Source organism: Aplidium turbinatum, chromosome 10, assembly GCF_918807975.1.
Source record: "Aplidium turbinatum chromosome 10, kaAplTurb1.1, whole genome shotgun sequence".
Taxonomy (NCBI): Eukaryota; Metazoa; Chordata; class Ascidiacea; order Aplousobranchia; family Polyclinidae; genus Aplidium; species Aplidium turbinatum.
In genome coordinates, this window is record NC_137481.1 from 24,676,871 (window position 1) to 24,693,592 (window position 16,722).

Consider the following 16,722-nt stretch of genomic DNA (forward strand, 5'->3'; position numbering starts at 1 on the left):
CAAGCATGCTGGGCGTTTTGTTGCTCTTTTAAAGTAACAGGCTCAATTTGCTGCTTCTTTTGACACCAAAATCAGCTCAAAAGCTTGACTGGAAGCAGATTTATTGCAGATTTGTCAATTTGTATGGCGGCCATTTTGTATTTTTCACATAAAGTCCGGACTCCATCCGGAATTTGAACGAAATCAAAAAATTTTTTTTGCACGTTCCTAGGTATGTCCATAGGCACCTTTTAAACTCTAGTTCTGTTGTGTTACTTGAAAAAAGTCAAAATCACCCCAGTATAGCCCACTGCTACTTAAATCAATCTTCGTAAAATATTTGCTCTTACCCAGGCGTTGGAATAACCCTTCGGCCGTGGTCATCGGTTCTGGATCTCCGAGTGTAATCTTATTGAGCTTCCGATAGTCGACGCAAATTCGATTGGATCCATCTTTCTTTTTCACGATAACAATCGGTGAAGCATATGGAGATGTCGATTTACGAATGATTCCTTGCTGTTTCATTTCTTCCATTTCCTTCTTCAAATTTTCTCGAACAGCGTATGGCAAAGGATAAGGTTTAGAACGAATTGGTATATCAGTGGTCACGTTGATTTGATGGCTAGTGACTTTTGTTTTTCCAGGTAGATCTGAAAATAATTCCTTATGTTTCCTCAGTAAATCATTGATTTCTTTCCTTTGTACGTCCGGCAGCTTGGAGTCAATAACCACATCGTTGATATTCTCTCTTCTATGGCAATTTCCTAACTCTAGTAACTCATCATCATCGACACTATAATCTTCGTTATCTTGATGTTCCATTAATCCTGTTAATGTCACCATGGGCTTTGACACTTGTAAAGAATCTTGGAACATTTGCTTCTTGCTTTTAGCGTCTTCATCTCGATCATAGTACAACTTCAAAAGATTAGCATGATACGTTTTTAACTTATTACGAAGAGAAACGAGAAAGTCATTTTCTCCGACCTTCTTTTTAATTTGGTAAGGGCCTTTCCATTGCATCAACAATTTGTTGTTGTCACTCGGCAGCAAAATCAGCACCTTGTCCCCTTCCTTCAAGTTTTTCCTTGTCGTTTTCCGGTCAAAATATTTTTTATGTTTTATTTGGCTTTTCTCTAGCTCTTCCTTGGCAATCTTCATAGTTTCTTCCAGGCGTTCCTTAAGTTCCAAAACATATTGATAGCTAGTTTTTACTTCTGAAGAATCGGATTCATTGGTCCAGAATTCCCTTAGAATCTTCATTGGTCCTCTAATGGTCCTCCCATACAATAGTTCAAAGGGGGAGAATCCAGTTGATTCTTGAGGTACCTCTCTGTACGCGAACAACAAGGGATTAATAAATCGGTGCCACTGTCTGGGCTGTTCGCTACAAAGCCTCCTTAACATCTTCTTTAGTGTTCCATTAAAACGTTCCACCAATCCATTACACATGGGATGGTATGGAGTAGTCCTGAGTGACTTAATGGAAAGTAAACGGGATACCTCGTTCATGCAATCAGAAACAAACTGTGTTCCTAGGTCGCTCAAGACCTCCTCAGGAATACCCAGCCTACTGTAAATATCGATCAAAGCCTCAGCTACAGTTTCAATATCTATCCTTTTCAATGGTACAGCCTCTGGATACCTTGTGGCATAGTCTACTAGGGTCAGAATGTAACGATGACCGTCATCACTAACGGGAGCAATCGGTCCTATCAAATCGATTGCAACTCGTTTAAAGGGTAGGTCAATTACCGGCATCTTCCCTAAAGGAGCTCTTCCAACTCTCCCCTTCGAAACTGTTTTCTGGCATATATCACAAGATCTACAGAAGCTCACAACGTCACTATGCATCCCTGGCCAAAAGAAATTGGTGTTGATTCGATCTTCCGTTCTTTTTACACCCATATGTCCACCAAAAATGGAGTCATGAGCAATCTTCATCACTTGTTTCCTTAATTCCTTTGGCATTACAATTTGGCTCCATACTTCTCCGGTATCTAATCTTTTACGTTTTCGACGAAGGATTTTTCTACACTTTTCATATTGAACCTCAAAATTTCCTCTTTTAATTGGCTCTTTCATATTAACAAATTTCTTCAGAGTCAGGTCGTTTTCTTGAATCTCAGCCAATTTATCCCTCGTAACGGTTAATTTGGATTGTACCTCAGCTACCTTTAGAGGCTTTACATTATCTTCCCTCTTCCTTGCCTGTGCCCTCGTAACAGCGGCGGCAGATATACCCCACTCCGGATCAGGTTCACCAGGTGCCCTTGCTTCATCCACATTACCAATCACTAGATCAAACAAACACCTTTCCAAACATAAGGCTTCCACAATTCCGGTAAGGTAAGGAGTATCGATATGCACTCTCGCTAAAGGTCCTTGAATTAAAGTGGTATCAATTGTCGTGGTATGACCCGATTTACCAGTCAATTGATCTTCACTAACTAAGCTTATTTTAATAATTATACCGGTACATCCAGTATCCCGTAAAACCTTCACCTCCTTATGTCCCACTTTTCCAACCGCTATGGGCAAATTAGTGTTAATTTGTTTTTCTTCAGATATATCTTCCATTTTATTCCTTTCTGACCAACCACCACTCTCATCTGGAATCTCCTCTTCTGGTAATAAAGTTTGAATTTGGATAGCACATCCCACTCGGTGAGCTACAGTACCGGTCACGTTCCTTGGCGGCTGATTTGTGGTTTGAGAACGCGGCTTGTCTCTGCATTCCTTCGTTTCATGTCCATAATTACTGCAGAAATTGCACCACCTTCGTCCATCCCTGGGTTTAGTCCGACAATCAATAGCTTTATGACCTATCCCATTGCATTTAAAGCAACGAATTTCACTGGTAGAAAGGCTCTTGTGAAAACTACTGGTATGACCTTTGTCAGTATTGCGACGAAATGGTTCTTTTTGCGCCAATTTCTTGCCATGAGCAACCAAGTACTGTTCCGCCACACTGGCTATGTCTTCTAGAGTCTTTGGACTTCTCTCCATTAAATAAACAGACAGATCTTTTGAACATGAATCTGTGAATTGTTCCTTAACTATAAGGTTTGCCAATCCGTCCAATGTTTGTTCGGCCCCCGAAAGTTCAAACCATTTTAACAAAAGGTTTCTCAAACGTTCAATAAATTGACCTGGACTTTCGTGTCGTTCAGGCTTTGCCTCACGGAATCTTTGACGGTATCCATGCTCGGTAAAATTGTATCGCTTTAACAGAGCTAACTTCAATCTGTCGTAGTTCATGGCTTCTTCTTGCGAAAGTCTTGAATATACATCAAGAGCTTGTCCCGATAATAACATGCTTAGCTGGGTAGCCCACGTCGACTTCTCCAATTTGGCTATTGTAGCATATCTTTCAAATCTTAACAAATAACTATCCAACTCATCTTTTTCTTCAACAAATGATGGCAAATCTGGACGTCTAACTTGCGCCACAATAACATCTCGAGCATTATCATTAGTAGAATTAGATCGCTCACCAATGTCCAGCTTTTGTCTTTCTAATTCAAGTTTTAACTTTTCCAATTCATATTGCGCTCTTCTTTCTTCAGCTTCTGCTTCGCGCTGCGCTTGTTTCTCTTCAGCTTCTCGTTGAGCTTGTTTTTCTTCAGCTTCGCGCTGCGCTTGTTTCTCTTCAGCTTCTCGTTGAGCTTGTTTTTCTTCAGCTTCGCGCTGCGCTTGTTTCTCTTCAGCTTCTCATTGAGCTTGTTTTTCTTCAGCTTCAAGTTCTGCTTTCCTTATTTCACGAGCAGCTCTTCTATCTTCTCTTTCGTCAGCTTCTCGCTGAGCTTTTTGTTCCATTATCTTGTGATACTCTTCCATCACAAACTGAGACTTCTCATTACCAGTCAGCCCCATTCGTTCAGCCATGCTCCCTAAGTCTTCAATCATCTCATGTTTGACAGTATCCGCCATCTTGACATTAATTTATTATTCTTTTAATAAATCTTCGGTAATCTTCGGTTTTTCGGTTAATTCCCGGACGAGCCCCCAGAATGTCACGATTTCTTTCTATCTCTTACCAGGAAAAAGACTTGGAAAGGTTCAATGACGTAGTTTAATGGGTCAACCGAAAAGCAGTCAATTAAATGTCGAATAATTCTACTAGCGAAATGATAATCTGACTTCTTGAAGAACTTTAACGAACGGCTTCTCAAATAACTCTAATTTCTGCATCAACTACCAATCTACAACTCATAGCACAACTCTCATAACCAACTCAATAATAATCATCATAATAATAATCTCAGAATAATCAGAATAATAATTCCGCAAATTACACCACTATTTATAGAAGGTGGCTTTGGTCTGGTAACATCGAGAAGGTTACGTAATGTCACATTGTTCTGTCAAGTTGCAATAAATGTCAACAAGCAGAAGCTTATAGAAGTCTAAAGAATGTCACGTTCGCAAGAAGATTCTTACATAATAACAATTTCGCAATCGGACATTTACTGATAAACAACCTTATGACGTCATGACAAACGACGCTCAGAAATCATGAAAAACAACAGAACCTTCTAGATTTGCATGCTTACAGATGATTCTAGAAATACGTTACATAATACAAATTTCTCAATCAGAGGTTACTTCAGGTCATAACCGATAATAACACATCGCTCAAAACTCCATAATGAAAACAGCACATTGATTGTGACAGCTTCTTAATGTAATTTTTGAGCTCAAGCTGATCTTTTCAGAAATTAAGGGCATTTAGATCAGCATGGGCCTCTTTGATGGTGTAGCCTACGTACAACTTTCCATTTTGAGTATTAAGTTTGAAATATTGTTATGGTGGCGGCATATTTCTGTTAACTGACTAGTCAACTTTGGATCGTTGACTGAATTTTTGACGCTCTTTACAGTGACTCTTACATTCTTAGTGCTTATTTGCTTCACCGCTTAAATTGGTACTTTTTATTTAAACTATACAACGGTATGACTTTATAACTCAAAAATATGACTATATAACTTAAAAAGCTGATATATGAATTAACCAGGAAAATATGACTTTATATGACTTCATAACTTTCTTATTATACCTCGTAGGGATGCGGTTTTTGCGTCAAAATTGATTTCACGACTTACTGATGCATAGAAAAAAATATGACTTTAATGACTTTAAATGGCCCTAATAATTAGGCTACGGTACCCGATACTTTAAAAAAAAAATTCAAAAAATCGCCGAATAGGGCACTCGCCGAGTCGGACTAGCCGAATTGGACTCGCCAAATCGGACTCGCCGAATAGTAGCAGACCCCTTCTATAGTGCTATTCCTCCACTTAAATTGACATTTTATTTCTAACAAACCAAAGTTACTTCCAGTTTCATACGCATCAAACACTTTACCATCGGAAGAACCTAAAAAGTTTATCCCTGGATTAACAATTAATCCGCAGTCGACAACATGTACTTCTCTGTTGACTTTGTTCTTTATTTCCTCAATGTACATTTACGGGCTACATTTTTCTTCGCTAACCCATACTTAATAGATGTGATATGATCAAGGTTTGGTGATTCAAGTATGGTTTTTAAAAAAGTCAAGGAAGGATTAGACTTTCAATTGATCACTTTGCCGAAATTTTAGGAAGTCAGGCGAAACTCGACTTCTGTGCCACAAATTTGATGCACTTTGAAGAGATGTGGACTGCTCCAATGAATGAGCTTCTTGTAAACTTAGTTGTAGATCAAACAAAAAGTCCTTTTGGCATTAGGGTTTAGATTTGAAAAAGTCACCAAGAGAATAGTTCAAAGCCACTTCAGGTAAACGTTGGTATTTTATCGCCGATGATATGTTTATTCGAAAGAGTGGCTTCTTTATGTTTAAGAAGGTCGCAGCAACAGTCTCTTCTCTTGATTGTAATAAATCCTTTAGTTGGTAACTTAAAGGACTCCCCACTTACATTTTTTCAAATATGGTATTTGTATATTGTTTCTCTTCTACTGCAACTGCATATTTAACAGATAAGAGAATGGTGAATTGGAAGCATAGGATGACGTTATTGCTTGTACTTTACTCGAAATCAGTGGTCGCCTAATTTGACTTCCCCTTCAAACAACCGTGTTTTAATCGGGCTTTTCATACGCACTTTGGTCCTGTCTATTGCAGATTTCGCAAAAACACAATCCATTAAGCCTACTGGGTTCACCTGTAATGTTTTCTCCTCTAGGCTTATGCCACTGTTGTTCTTTACTGGTGCATGACTCAGTTGCTGGAATTTCCTTTGCTCCTTTCATAGAAAAGTCATGTAGCTTATACAACAAAGCTGCCACATGACTAGGCATTTCCCACTTTTTCTGCAAAGTAAAAATGAAATATTTTGAAATGAAAATGTATTACAAAATATTTTGTAATAATGAAATTTTTTATCTTATGTCTGGTTATTAAAAGCTCTTGAAGTATTATGACAATGTGAATGTTGGGTTGATGTCACTAAAGGCTTGTAATCTTATTGCAAATGTTTCATACATTAACAGTTCACTGAATAACAATTAATTTTAGATTGAAGTAACAAATAATACTTTAAATAATAGGCCTAATACATTCAATAATCGTAGTATGAAATTTTGAGCTCATAACTAACAGTAATCAAAAATACAATTCGTATCTAAATTCTGTTTACAAACTTTGCAGAAAGCAGCTAAGGCACGAATGCAGCTAAAAGTGAAAACATGGAAATCAGCATGTTGACTTTGAAGTTTTTGCATAGTTTATATTATGGAAATATTTACATATTGTGAAGATAATTGTCAGCCAGCACTATGATTAAAACGAACAAGAACTGAAGTGTACTGATAACCTCAACAATTCATAAACACAAAAAATTTACTTTCACCTGCCAGCGACCTCACGCTTGCTTGCATTAACAAGAAATGCCTTCACAAACGCCTAGTAAACAAGCGATTCTTAACTCTCAGACCAGAGATATAAATACAGATATATATTAATTCATTTATTAAATAAATAAACCTATTTTCTTCAGTGAATGTTTTTTTTTTACTTTTTTCAGAATTAGATCCCAAAACTTCCAAACACTTTTTATTGTTTGCGCTACCATCACAAACAATTCCCACCACTTTCAAATTGCAATGTGTCTCCAAGCTGTCTACACTCTACAGTTCCCCAAACAATGCTCACTAAATGACATTTAGCTGTGTTTGTTGAATAAAAGGCCAGAGACCGACTGATATTTCCTGCAAAACTTTTAACATAAACCACCAGCATATAATTGGCCACATCTAAATTGGTTGATAAATTTGATCCATAATCTGTAAAACCTATGATTTTTTCGGTTTTCGGTTTGATTTAAATTAGATTGTACTTTCATTTCATCAAACGTTATATAAACGTATTTCTCAAAATCTTTGCATGGTTCACTTTCTTCTTCCTGTTTTACGTCTCATTTCCTAGAATCAGGGTAGGACGGGGTCTGGCAAGGCACATCCTCAGTCTCCATTCATCACGATCTAGGGGGCTAGTGTTGGTCATCTGCCACCGCTTCCTGTCATCGTTACGGTATTATGTATGCGGTATCACTCCATGTCTTCCTGGGACGTCCAGGCTTCTTTGTACTAGCTACTGGCACATCTCGGCATTGATTTATCCATCTGCTGCTCCTTTCAACATGTCCAAACCAGCGGAGGCGGTTGAATCGGAGGTCATCTTCAATCTTTCGCAAGCCCAGCCTGGCGAGTAGAGTGTCTGAGCTGGTGTACTGGTTCTCTTGTGGTCTGATGTTGCAGATCCACAGTATCATTGCGTTGTCAATTCGTTTGATTCTTCCCAGTAGGAAGGCGGGGCAAAACGGACATGTTTATTTTAAAGTTCTTTAATTTAATTTCTGTTTACAATATTTTGCGTTTAATGCGTTAGGTACATTGAGGCACCAAACAAGAACACATTTGCAATGTTTAAAACATGATTATTTATTCAGATCAATAATTATTTGCAATTCTTTTTTTTTGCTTTGGTGACCGTTTTGCCCCAGCCATGGGGCAAAACGGTCAGGGTGTGATGTTTTTAGTTTTTATTATGTTTTTAGTATAAAAGGCTGGTTCTTAGCAAATGAATCTCACTCTTAGCATGCTTTTCTGACTAAAATTTGTTTTTACTTGCAAAGAAGAAACGCGAATGACGGCTAATTTTTATGAACCATATGTACCAAACAATAAAATTGTCAATAGGAAAAAAACAAGGTCACCATGATGGCATGTGCATTACATGTGCAAATTTTCGGGCTTTATTGATAAAATATGCAATCAAACATGAGATATCCCGTGTTTTAAACCGGCATTCTAAAAACCAAGAACTTGCTGAGTGTGTCCGTTTTGCCCCAAGCAGCACATGTCCGTTTTGCCCCAATGAAGTCAGCAAAAAAAAATGGTTCTTCTGGCATTACTAATAAACTTAAAACAATATTTTTTTGCTACACACACGCAGAATTAATGCTAGTTTGACCAAATTAAAAAAAAAATCCAAACGGTATACAAATCTCCTCAGAACACCTACTCAACCTAACGTAGGCTACTTCTTTTTGAAAAACCAATGCAAAACGAGCTTCGGACTATCAGTTGCTTAAAACTGGCAGCACTGTTGCTAAACATTTACACACGATTTATTGGACTTCATTCCAGCTGTTGCGCAAAACAAAACGGAACCATCAGTCCTTTCAGTATAAAAATAACGGGGTGTCCGTTTTGCCCCGTATGTTCGTTTTGCCCCGCTTTCCCCTACTTCTTTTGTCACAGCCCAGCATTCACTCGAAAACAAAATCACACTCCTGACACAGCTGTTGTAGACCCTGCCTTTACTGGAAAGGGGGATATCTTTGTTGGTGAGTATGAGCAGTAGTTGTTTGAATTTAGCCCAGGCTGTCTTCACTCTGGTAGTGGAGCTGAAGACGGTACCTCCACCTGCACTGAGCATGTCACCTAATTAACAGAAAGCGTCTACCACTTCTAACTTTCCATCATCTATTTGGATGTCAGTGATAGTTCTACCCTCTATGGGCCGGGCTTCTCCTGCACATCTTTTACACTTGAAGGATGGGTCGGGTTTCAGACCTCCTCTTAGGCCACTGCACTTTTTGTGAACCCAGAGGAGGCAAGTGTGGCATTGGATGGAGTTTGTGCCCACACCGGCCCTACACAGAGCACAAGGATAGCGTCCTGAGTCTTTCAGTCAATGCAATTCCTTTCCGCTGATCATGATCTTGGTTTTGGCCATGTTGACCTTTAGGCCTTTGGCAGCCAATCCGTCCTTCCATATCTTCAACCTTTCCACGAGCTCGTCTAGGCATTCAGAGATGATGATCAGGTCGTCAGCATAGAGGAGTTCCCAAGGACAACCCGTGCAGAAGTCACATGACAGTGCCTCGAGTACTATAATGAATACATGTAGTACAGGGCTGAGGACAGACCCCTGATGCAAACCGATTTTGACTTCGAAGTCGTCACTGTGACTGTCTCCTACATGTACTTTGCATTTAGTTCGCTTGTACATAATCTGAACGAGTCTGACAATCGCAAAACTCCACGAAGTTGATCATATGCAGAGGAACTTTTTAACTGCAGGCTGAGAGCAAATCGGATAATCTCAGGATGATATTTTGTTTTACAATTATTTTTATTAACTTCAAGTTGAGTTACAAAAAACATTTTTTGAAAATCCGTCAACATTTCATTTTTCCTTGCTGCACTGCAAATTGTAGATATGTCGTTATCCAAACTACCCACTAGTAGTGTATTTTGTGAGTCTACAAAAGCTTCTGCAGCCATTCGCTCCGATTCCATATCTTTAACTTGTTTTCTTTGATGTTTAATTGTCATAATAAGCCTTTCTTTCGAACATAATGCAAGAGGTGCTTTTGCTTACACTTAACTGTAAAGTAGAAGGTGTTGCAGTTGACTTTACTCCCTTGGCCATGAGCTGCATGCACATAGAACAAGGACTTCCGCAATCAGCATATCCCAAGCAATTGTTTGACCTAAAGTTTGTTAGATATTTTGGGTAGCATGAATTCCACAGATCTTGATTTTCGTCAGCTTTGTGATGTACAATGCAATTAGTGTCAATGGCCGGCTTTGTAAACAACTGGTCCCCTGCTTTTCGAATCAACTGAGCAGCTTTTACCTGTCCTAATGCTGGTGCAATGTGCTTAGCAGCTATTAAAAGCCGACATTCCCCATAAAACTTGTTTGCATCAGGAAGTAATTTATACAGATTTTGCAAAGATAGTAGCATGTTCAATTGTTCATTGTTCATTTAAGGTTAGTAATCAGCATTAATTTCATGCAAAAGGTTTTTCAACTGTTCAAAACCAATGGTTAAAGCTTCCATGGGAGCATCATCAAAGTTGTCATCAAATAATATCTCAATTTGATTTAACTCTTCAATAGATAAAACTTTCATTTTCCTATAGCCTCCAATATATCGTATGTTTTTATTATCTTCGTTTTCAAAACGTGAACTAAGTGAACTCCGAAATCAGAAATACTGTACTGAATGCCTCGTAGCCTTATCGCTGTTGATCCGTATCCACGCACCGTGACGGTCACGTGATCGTTTTTCAACATCGATTTACGAATTGGCCGCTATGCCTATCTCTGTATTTATATCTCCGCATTACCAAGCGGTGGCAATAAACATGTGAGGGCATAAATCGACAAATCTTTGAATGCAGGATGCTCAAGCGCACCAAACCAAAATGCTTCACTGTCATCCACTGGTATTCCATCTTTTCCGTTGACATTGGAACAATTGTAGGACAAGATGATCGACTTTGCATAAAAACCTATAGGGGGCGCTTTGCCCCACTTTCCCCTGTTTACTTTCTCCACACTATGGGCTACCAGGTCGGTGACCGAATGGTAATTGCTTTCTGTAATCGCCTTCTCCTGTAAGTCTGAGATCGATTCCAGGTCGGGTCATACCAAAGACTTTTAACGGTACCGATTGTATTGTTTCTTGCATAACGCAGTGAAGATAAGTCGGGTAATAATTTTGTGACATCGAAAATCTGATATAAAGTTAGATTCTGTCGCAAAAGACCTTAGCAGTTATAGAGCGACAACAAATAAACCATTATTAGTCTACCAACAAACAACTAGTCTACCATTTACAACAAATAAACCATTATGAGTCTACGCCCCTGCTGAATACTGTGCTGCTACTTGGTGCAGAAGCGCCCATACTAACCTTGTCGATGTGCCAATCAACAACTGCCTGCGAACTGTCACAGGTTGCCTTCGTCCAACTCCAACTGACTGCTTGCCTGGCCTTGCAAACATTGAGCCAGCTGCACTACGGCACCAACGTGCTGTTCTTTCCCTGAGCCGTAAGGCCCTAAACCCCGGCCATCTGCTACACGCAACCACGCTGAGATGTCCACCAAAGCAGCGGCTAAAATCAAGAAAGCCATTTGTACGCGCTGCACAAGACCTTCTGACAGCCTCTGGTGGAAGCCCTAGCAAACAGTGGTGCCACGCGGCGTGGAGTGAACAATGGTCAAGCAGCACATCCCCACTTCGCCAAGTATTCAGATCCCCGCCTGAGAACCAGCTGGGCCATGGCCTCTCTAGACTTGCCTCATCAAGGCGTAACCGTTTGCTCACTGGTGTTGGACGCTATGGTGCAGACAGGCGCGGATCTAGGAGTTTTTTTCGGGGGGTGGCAGAAAATTTGAAAATCAATTAAAAAGAAAGAAAAAGATAAAGCACATATGAACAATAATGATACTACGACATATTGCCTAGATATGATATAAAATAGACATTAAAACAGCCATTTTCATCAATTGTGAATGTTTAAAAAATAAATGTTGCTTCAATAAAAATTGCTAAGCATGCAAAGTAAACTTATAATCTGGTTTAAAACCGTGCATGGAGTATCCATGACCAATTGGATATATTTTATGTTTGCAGGCATATACGTAATTGATTGAAATTATAAAGAAGACTAAAAACTATAAAACAGGCATTCCAGTGGCGTGGCTAAAAATTTTGAAAGGTTTTTTTTATGACGTCGGGCGTGTTCGCCTAAGACGACACCCAGCAGCGGAGGTCTGGGGAGCATCCCCCTAAAAATTTTGAAAATTTACTTTAAATTTTGTGCATTCTGAGAGCATTTTCAACAAAAATGTGGGTATGAATATTCCTATAAAATGGTGCTGTCCGGTGGCATAACAAAAGGATAAGATCATGTTTTTTTCGGAAATAAAGCTAAGTCTCTATGTTTTCTTGTTGCTAATTCCTGGCTGAGATATTTGAATGTTTGGTATTGGCAAAACTCGCTCACTTAATGCAGTTTCATTTAAAGTTAAGTAAACTTTGTTTTAGAGACATTAAGAGACTGAAAGCATCATTCTCAATATCGTGACGTCACACGCGTGCCAAGGGGGGGGTTGAAACCCTCAACCCCCCCCCCTGGCTACGCCACTGAGCCATTCAGGGGTTTCAGATTGTTGCAACTGACGCCATTTGGTTTAGCGTTGGTTTCAGCTCCAACAAATGTTACTATTAAAATGTATTTGAAGTTGTATGAAAGAAAATAACAGAGTCTGATCGATGGATAGTTTCAACCATAATAACAAAAACCTATCCCCCCCCCCCCCCCCCCCCCGGGGGTAAGTTAAGTCCGCCGTGGGACTAACATCAGCTGTTTAGAAGCATATCAAACCATTTGATGCGGAAACATACAATTTCAACAATTCCTCACAAAATTTTGGGGGGGGGCCGGCCCCCCCCCCATAAATCCGCGCCTGGGTGCAGACATGCTGCGCTGGGGCTTGGCAGAGAGTGCTGCTTGTGAGTGTGGTGAAATGCAGACGGCGGCCCACATTATCAAGGACTATACAGACCACCTCGTGGTATGGAAGGCCTAGTTTCTATAGATGACGACACTAGGCAGTGGCTAACCAACGGATGCCCTGACATATAGCGACAACACGAGAGAAGAAGAAATAAACCATAACATTATTAATATTCACATTGCATTAAGGCTAAAAGTTAAGCAGAAAAGCTATGATTACCACTTTATGAAACAATTAGGCTTAAGTTCCCACAAACAGCTGTAGCTTATTCAAGATGAAAGATTGTTGAGGTGCCAGTCTGCCAGAACATGTTTTTCTTTTCTGTAGGGTACAATAAGCCTAAAAAGGTTGGGAACCACTGGCCTATTACATCATTGTTCGCTAGCGAAAGCTTGGTTACTGAAGTTCTACTTTAAAAGCTAAACTTGGCAGTTAGCTTCTAGCACTTCCATAAACATTGACGGCAGCCCGACAGGCTTATGAGACATTATAAGTTACCTGGCTCCTCTGACTTTGCTACTCGCAATGACTGACATTGGAATACAAGAAAGTTGTGCTAAATGCTATCTGCAGTATATTGTTACTCTTATTGTTTGCTTTTCAAAATGTCAATCGATTGAAATGTGCAGTAGCGTAGCAACGCAATTTACCGCCCTTGGATTTTTGCACGAAATGCCGCCCCCTTAACACCGTCGTAAAAGCTGATTAAAATTCCACAAAAATATTGAGAAATACTTTGCTGTCTTTATCTCCTCCAGAATGAGATCTTTTACCTTTTTACCAAGAAGCTCGATTAATTCATTTTGGATACCGTAGCTGGTGAAAGGTAGGAACGTTGTCATGCCCTTCTTAGAGAGTTGGGTACCAAAATCTGTTAGAGTGTTCGGTACCAAAAATGTTTCGTAAGTGACTGTATTATAATTTGCAAAGAGTTTTAATTAGGCTCTGCAAGATTTCTCTCCATTTATTTTTTTTTATTCATAAGAATTTGCATTTCTTTGTCAATTGTTTGATGAACCTGAAGCCTCAGTGCGAACTCATTCTATTTATGAAAGCACTGTTTGTGAACTTTTGAATTTTCATGACTGGAAATACACGGATTAAGATGCCAAACATTTACAAAAGGTTTGAAAACAAATGAAGAATTATCATTTCTCGATTGAAATAACCTGCAACAGAAACAATATATTCCTGAGACCCTGAGTGGCTATTCGAATATAGCAACCATGATCTGAGAATATCATCACCATTCTTTAGCGTCTTATAACACCATTTCTTAGAAAGCTTAAGGATTCTTTCTCTTTATCTCCTTCTTTAATCGCTGGCTTGAATGGCCCTTCTTTATTTTTAAACCTTTCGGGCCCTAATTTGATCATCTCAACTCCCATGTTATGAGTTAATATTTCTGACCAAGTAGCCACATCGTTATGAGAATAATAGATATAATCTGTTTCATTTTTATCTGAAAGTGTTTCATTTGTCGGCTGACTTCTTTCAATGATCACTTCGTTATTGTTTTGCTTGAGGTACACTTCTTCTTCCGTCTCAACTTGAGGTGACGATTTACTGTGACTGCTAACTTCTGCTGTTTCTTTAGCAGAGACAATTTTTACAAACTTCAAGCTGGCTCCTTCATTCTTTTTTAGTTCCTCTTCTCTAGCTTTCTTTTTCTATCTAAAAATAGCTCCACTTTCTTTTACTCTCTTCATAGGCAAAAATTAACATTAACAATTTGCAACTTTAATCTTGTTCTGGAATCTGCAACAAAATAGTTAAAAAACAACAACCACAATTGCAAATTTGCTGAGTTAAGCTAAGTGATCTATTTCAGACGTGAAACTTTAAACCTTCACAAACCTAACCCTAACCCATCTTCGCATATGAAGATGGAGGAATCGCGTCTATCTACTACAGACAATGGTAAAGGTGGCAGTTGACTCGATGACCTCAGGTCCCTTCCTGTCTCCTCGCCAAAGTGAAATAAACTGAAAACTAATCTAAACTAAATTGACTGAACAATGCTATAGCTTACAAGTTACAACCGATATTCCATGATGACTTCAACAGCATGAGTATCATTATACCGTCACCAATAGCCTACCACATAGTGGGTCCCCATCTAAATAAGTGGCAAATTAGTTTAGAGGCATAACTTTTGTAATTTTTTGGGTTCACTTAGACGAGATCAGTGTTTAGTTAGGTCGTTGACTGAGTCTCTCTGAGCATAAATTAATGTGACTGTCTTTGTTTGTTTAAACTTTAAAATGTTATTACATTTTGCCGCCCCTGGATTTATCCACAAGATCCAATGGGTAGCTACGCCACTGCTGATGTGTTTTATTTTTGTAGTGATACACCGGTAGGCTAGCAACTTACGCAAATAACGTGCGGCCCTGATCTATTCTTGGTGCTTTTAGGAGCAGGGAGGCGTGTTGAGCCCTATCATTGTTTGCATGGATGATTTATGTACCGCATCAACAAGGTCTAATTGGCAATTCTGTCATCAACCATTGATTGTTGGGAGATGACTTGTTTTGCCTCTGTCCTATTATAATTGACACGAAAACATCCTCAAAGTGTGTGAACAATATTCTCATGAGGTGGTATCGTACTTTTGATGCTTTTGTGTCCGACCGTATGCCTACGAGTCTGCTGATACTGGGTTCAATTGCGTTGTTGTCACATTGTTATGTGGTCTACAACAGGGCTACTCAACTGGAGGACCGCGGTCCGAATCCGGACCTTCTGGTTGTTGAAGGTGGACCTCAGGCTTCTGGAAGAATAACCTCATTGCCACATTTTAGGGCCTCATTAAACAGATTTCCATTAGGGAAAAGCAATTTTTTGTGATTATCCAAGGAGCTGGGGGCTTCGCCCCCAGACCCACACAGCTACACTACAAAAGAAACACAATACACTTTTTTTTCCTTCTGTGTTTCTTTGTTTGTGTCATACAAAAATCCAAATCGTGTTACATACTACCTAAAAAGTGTTTCGGTGCTCGTAGGTTATGGTTGTTTAATTTTCGTGGTTGCATTATGAAATATTCACCGGATCGCAAAAATATTCAACTTGTCAAAATGGACCTTTGCTAACATTAGTTGAGTAGCCCTGGTCCACAAGGTCCAGAATCAACAATGTATTAAAAATCGGACGGCAGGTAAAATTATTCAGAATTCTCATTTTGATTTTTAACCTTTTACATTACTTTTAATCGCAAAAACTATGAAAGCTACTCTCTCAATACCGAAATTACATTTGACTCCAAACAATATAGTTCAGTGTTTCCTAATTCTTTCTTGGTAAAGAATTTCGTGAGCTTAGGAGAGAAACGCCGATTATAAAGATAAGTTAGTCATTACAAGTGCAGTACCGGTATTTCACTTGTGTCTGGCTTCGAGTTGGTAGTGGCTCTTTTATTTGATTATCCTACTCCACCTTATATTTGTAAGCCTACTTATTGGATTATCTACCACCAGGCGCGAATCTAAGAGTTTTTTTCGGAGGGGGCTATAAAATTTGAAAATCAATTAAAAAGAAAGAAAAAGCTAAACAGATATGAACAATGATACTACGACTGTAGGCTACGACATATACGATATGCTAGAAAATAGACATTAAAACAACCATTTTCATCAATTGTGATGCCGAGGGACTAATATCAGCTGTTTAAAAGCATATCAAACCATTTGATGCGGAAACATACAATTTTTTACAAAATTTCGGGGGGGGGCCCGGCCCCCCCCCCCCCCCGTAAATCCGCGCCTGTCTACCGCCATGGTTTGCGAATGAGAGTTAGGAGGCGGTTTGTGAAATCTCACATGGTGATTCAAATTAAGGTGAAGAGACATGTTTTGTCTGCAACGTCATGATGCAATTACCTGCTCATGTCAATCCACGTGACGTCATCACTGC

The 16,722-nt window shown here is 39.3% G+C and overlaps 1 protein-coding gene across 1 annotated transcript; it reads right to left on the reverse strand.

Moving 5' to 3' along the window:
* Positions 1 to 237: 237 nt before the first annotated feature.
* Positions 238 to 3,819, reverse strand: LOC145779089 (uncharacterized). The gene is made up of 3 exons (XM_082590661.1): positions 3,709 to 3,819; positions 2,995 to 3,639; positions 238 to 2,718 (listed from the first exon to the last, which is right to left on the reverse strand). The coding sequence occupies exons 1-3, from the start codon at positions 3,817 to 3,819 to the stop codon at positions 238 to 240; spliced, it is 3,237 nt and encodes a 1,078-aa protein (XP_082446787.1).
* Positions 3,820 to 16,722: the final 12,903 nt, after the last annotated feature.